This window comes from Gossypium raimondii, chromosome 12, assembly GCF_025698545.1.
Source record: "Gossypium raimondii isolate GPD5lz chromosome 12, ASM2569854v1, whole genome shotgun sequence".
NCBI classification, from domain to species: Eukaryota; Viridiplantae; Streptophyta; class Magnoliopsida; order Malvales; family Malvaceae; genus Gossypium; species Gossypium raimondii.
The window spans coordinates 30110862-30115143 of NC_068576.1; the positions used below are offsets into that span (position 1 = coordinate 30110862).

The window sequence follows — 4282 nt, forward strand, 5'->3', positions numbered from 1 at the left end:
TAATAAAATTCTTAATATTAAATATTCTTATATGAATTTACTAAAATCATAATATATAATACTATAAAATATAATCTAAAATAATTGATTTTGTGGATTTGATTAATTGATGACTTAATAATTATTATTAAAAAACCCATTTGAATAATATAGTGTGTTAAATATCTTCCTTTGTTTTTAAAAAGAAAACATGATTTGTTTGTAGCATTTTACTCTTTTTTTTTGTTTCGTTTGTTGAGTTAATTTTGTAGTGTTAATTATAATTGAACATAATTAAAAATTAAAAATAAACTCAAATCAAACCTGTGAGCCATTCAAACTCCATCAAATTCTATTAGTACAAGACTCTTGTAATTCTACAATAACAAACACAATGATACTATTTATTTTGTTACAAGAAAATTGATCAGAAAAGATCTCTGCTTGGAAATGAAAATAATTTAGATGTAGATATTCAAACTCCAAATCTACTTGACAACACATAGTACATACTGAAAAAAAAATCAAGGACTAACTGATCTTTAGGAAGAAGCTCTAGGTAAAGCACATTCTACATTTTTGGATATGTTCCCACAGCAATATCGGTATATTGATCTTTAGGAAGAAGCTCTAGGTAAAGCAAACAGTTCTAGTGCATTCAAGATGAACATGAAGGCAACATATTTGTAGAATGCAGGTCTTGTTGCAGAAGGACAAAGAAGCAACAGTAAGTCTATGATTAATCAACTTGCAAAAAATGTAAGTAACTTAGATGAACATACCAGGTTACCTTTCTCTCCACTTGGAATGGTACATAAACAGTATGGAGCCATAAATAGCAGTCAGCACTAGCCTGTGAACAACCCACAGACCCCATTTTATTTGACGTGGTTGTTCGGAGTTGAAGGCAACACCGAATCCAAATGGAAAGAGAAGACAAACACATTTATTTAAAGATGCTGGAAAATATTTGCAACAAATTAAGCAAAAATTGATTTCTAGCAGTAACGAGATTATGAGAATACATATTAAACAAATGTAAATTGAGTACTACAGGGATTATGCATTTAGTGGATTACATTTGTGCTTGTATGGTTCTTGAACACAACATGATTCCAACAAATTTTAGGCGCTACTTACCGCAAGAATCACAAGTTACAAATGCATAAAACTGTAGATCCTTCGTGCATCCTTTAGCAGCTTCAGAAAAAGAGAGCAAGATCTCTGTCTACAAGTTTTCCAAACAGAACATATTTTAACTTGAAATGTAAGGCATGAACGATTATTTTTATATTTATTTAACACCATTAGCATGAAATCACATATTTTTCACAGCAGGAGATGCATGCTTCAATATAAATTTATAATCCGCATCAATGGCAAACTACTTACTGATTTAAAATGCAGAGTCCAATACTATATACCAGCGGAAAGAAGAAAATAATACCTGATGGCCATGGCATGGCACAATCCCAGCTTGAATTGTCCGATAGTTAATGTTTTGGTCTCGGGATATCTTGTATCTTCATCATATTCACCTCTGGTAATATGCAAGTCAGGACAAAGTGTCTTCAAGTAATCTTGAACTTCCTGAAATTTTAGTCCGAATTAGCTGGGCCAGTGGTAATTTTAATAAGATAAACAAAAACCGTAAAAGTTCAATTGGTAGAAATACTATGGCATAATTTCCATAAAGCTAAAGCTAACAAATTAGGTTCATTTGATTTGTTGTTGGCTATGCAAATAAGAGAAAAACAGCTTTTCAAAAGTGCTTTTAGAGCCATAAGCAATACTAAACAGATAGTAAACTCTTAAATTTTAGACCAAGCTTTTCAAAAGCATTTTTCATAAGCATTTTTTTACAGCACTTTTCAAAAGCAATGAGAAACTAGCCCTTAGTGACTAACTTCCTACATGTTTCTAAGTTTAACCAAATATGTACTTCAATCCTACTTAATGCTATGCTACACGGACTCTTCTCGTTTTCTCAAAAGTGGCACATATGCCCTACACATATTAAGAGGATTGAGATAAAATCCTTCAAATATACGGAAAAGCTTCGGAAATTTTGAACATACTCATGTCAGAGTTGGGCACAAACTAGTATCTGACACGTGATTATACGCATTTCAGATCAAACATGACAGTAATCGTTCTTTGCATGTATAAATGCAAGGTAGCAGCAATGGCTATTCGGATCAAAATTGCAATTATCAAATAAAACAATTGCTGGCGATCATTTAAAATACTGATAATTCAGGTATGGTAGCTTCTGCTGCTTTTCCCAAATTCAAACTAGCAAATAATATCTCTTCGCATATTACAACTCAAAGAGAAAATAATTGGGCAAAAACATGAAATCCAGATTAAATTAGGCATAAATTTAGCATAACTACTACAAAGGAATGAACAATCCATAGTTCCAAAAAAGGAAGAGAAAATTAATATAGTCAATTGCTTGCTGAGAAACATAAAACCCAAAGTGCTAAAGAACTGGAACCAAATTCAACTATGATTTCAGCTACAAAAAAAAAACCAGAAAGGAAAAGAAAGATGGGATACCTTGATGCAAAGATTACCAGTGCAAAAGACGTGTTGGATCATTCCAAGAACTAGCATGGACTTGAATTTGGGAGGGAGATCAGCCGCCCGATGGGGTATATGCAAATCCCCCAAAGCCAAAACCAACACCATCTTCTTCTAATATCTACCAATAACTACAGCAATTTGATTCAGAAATTTTGAAAGAAACCCAAACAAGGAAACATGAGCATGAAAAGAAATTGTATAAAAATGATTGATTACCGGTTGATTACCGGTGAAAGATTTGGCTTTCAATTTTGGGGATGAAACCCAAAAATGTACATAAAACACTATAAATCAGGTGAAATATCAAGTAGTTCCAGAAAAGAATAACTTCAAAATCATTTCTTCCTAAGCACCCAAGCACCGAAATATAAAATCAAACAATAAATCGTGAAATGGATGTGAGAAAAATGGGTGACCTTGGAAGGATCGACTTTGGGAAAGCTTTTGACAACGTCGAGGACTCTGTCGATTACTTTGGGGAAGCTTTTGACAGTGTTGAGGACGAGGGCAGAAAACGGAAGAGAAAAAAGGGAAAGACGCGGAATGGGTAATCGGCGCTGAGGGGCCGTAATGCCTGTAACCGATTCGACGGGGAATGGGAAAACAGCGAACCAAACAACCGTTTCCTGGTGGGCCTGCTGCATAGGGGGGAATACGCATGCAGAGGGGGGGAAACAGCGAACCAAACACGCTGTAAGGGTTTAAGGGATAAAAAATTCTTAAACTTTTTTATAAAATTAAGTTTTTTTTGCGAAAAATATACTTAATTAAACCGTTGAACTTAAAAATTGCATCAAGTAAACCCTTTGACTGACAGAATTCATTGTTGACTGTTAATTCTGTTAAATGTTGATGATGTGACAGTTATCAGTTGCCAAGTCATCTGTTTTCTTCCAAGTGACAATCCAAAGTGATTGGTGATGTCAACAATTTTTTCTCATATTATCTGTCACTTTGGACTGTCACTTTAACGAAAATAGATGATCTGACAACTTTTAACCGCCACATCATCAACATTTAATGGATATAATAGTTAATGACAAATTCTGTTGGTTAATGAATTTAATTGATACCATTTTCAAGTTCAAGTGTTTAATTAGGTGTGATTTTTGCGAAAAAATTAAGTTGATTTTTTTGAAAAAAATCAAAAACTTTTTTACCCTTAAGTTGATAAGTTAACATTATCAAACAAATAAATTTAATATTAATTTGAATTTCAACTAATTTTTCACCCTTACTCTCTCAAATTTCTTTTTATGTACTCTCCAACCAAATAAAACATTTATATATATTATTCGGTCCATCCCCATTTCTCTTTAAACATTCTGATCATCTTTTCTTTTCCTTTTTTTTCTTGGGTTGCAAAGATGGGAGACAACGTTGCGGCCAATGTGAATCAACACCGAGTCTTTGACGTTTTAGTGGCTATCCCTCCTTACAATAGCTCCGACTGTATCAATGATGACGGTCGTCTGAAAATGAACCGGTACACTATATTTCTCTCCTTTCACTTCTCTTGCTTTTAACTTATAATCCGGTTTTGTGATATTATTTCAATGATAATGCACATGGTCAGTACGTAAATTATATTTTAGATTTATTTGTAAAAGATTTAATTGTTGATGTATTGTATGCTTTACTGACGACATATAATTCCTTGTTTGGAACTCTGATTTATCTACAAGTGTCCCACCTTAGAAGCATGCTTAACAAT

General features: G+C 33.2%; 1 protein-coding gene across 8 annotated transcripts; it reads right to left on the reverse strand.

The window, feature by feature from the left end:
* Nucleotides 1–304: 304 nt before the first annotated feature.
* LOC105763654 (vacuolar protein sorting-associated protein 29) lies at nucleotides 305–3247 on the reverse strand. 8 transcript variants are annotated; one of them, XR_001124362.2, is made up of 6 exons: nucleotides 2985–3247; nucleotides 2542–2686; nucleotides 1427–1569; nucleotides 1120–1207; nucleotides 770–832; nucleotides 305–678 (listed from the first exon to the last, which is right to left on the reverse strand). XR_001124362.2 is itself a non-coding variant. In XM_012581940.2 (4 exons), the coding sequence occupies exons 2-4, from the start codon at nucleotides 2671–2673 to the stop codon at nucleotides 1135–1137; spliced, it is 348 nt and encodes a 115-aa protein (XP_012437394.1). In that variant the 5' UTR covers nucleotides 2674–2696; nucleotides 2985–3243; the 3' UTR covers nucleotides 993–1134. The 8 variants fall into 8 exon arrangements, 5 of the variants coding, with proteins under 5 accessions (XP_012437394.1, XP_012437395.1, XP_012437396.1 ...); XR_001124361.2 differs by having other exon boundaries at nucleotides 762–832; XR_008191752.1 differs by having other exon boundaries at nucleotides 305–832; nucleotides 2985–3245.
* Between the last annotated feature and the right edge of the window lie 1035 nt (nucleotides 3248–4282).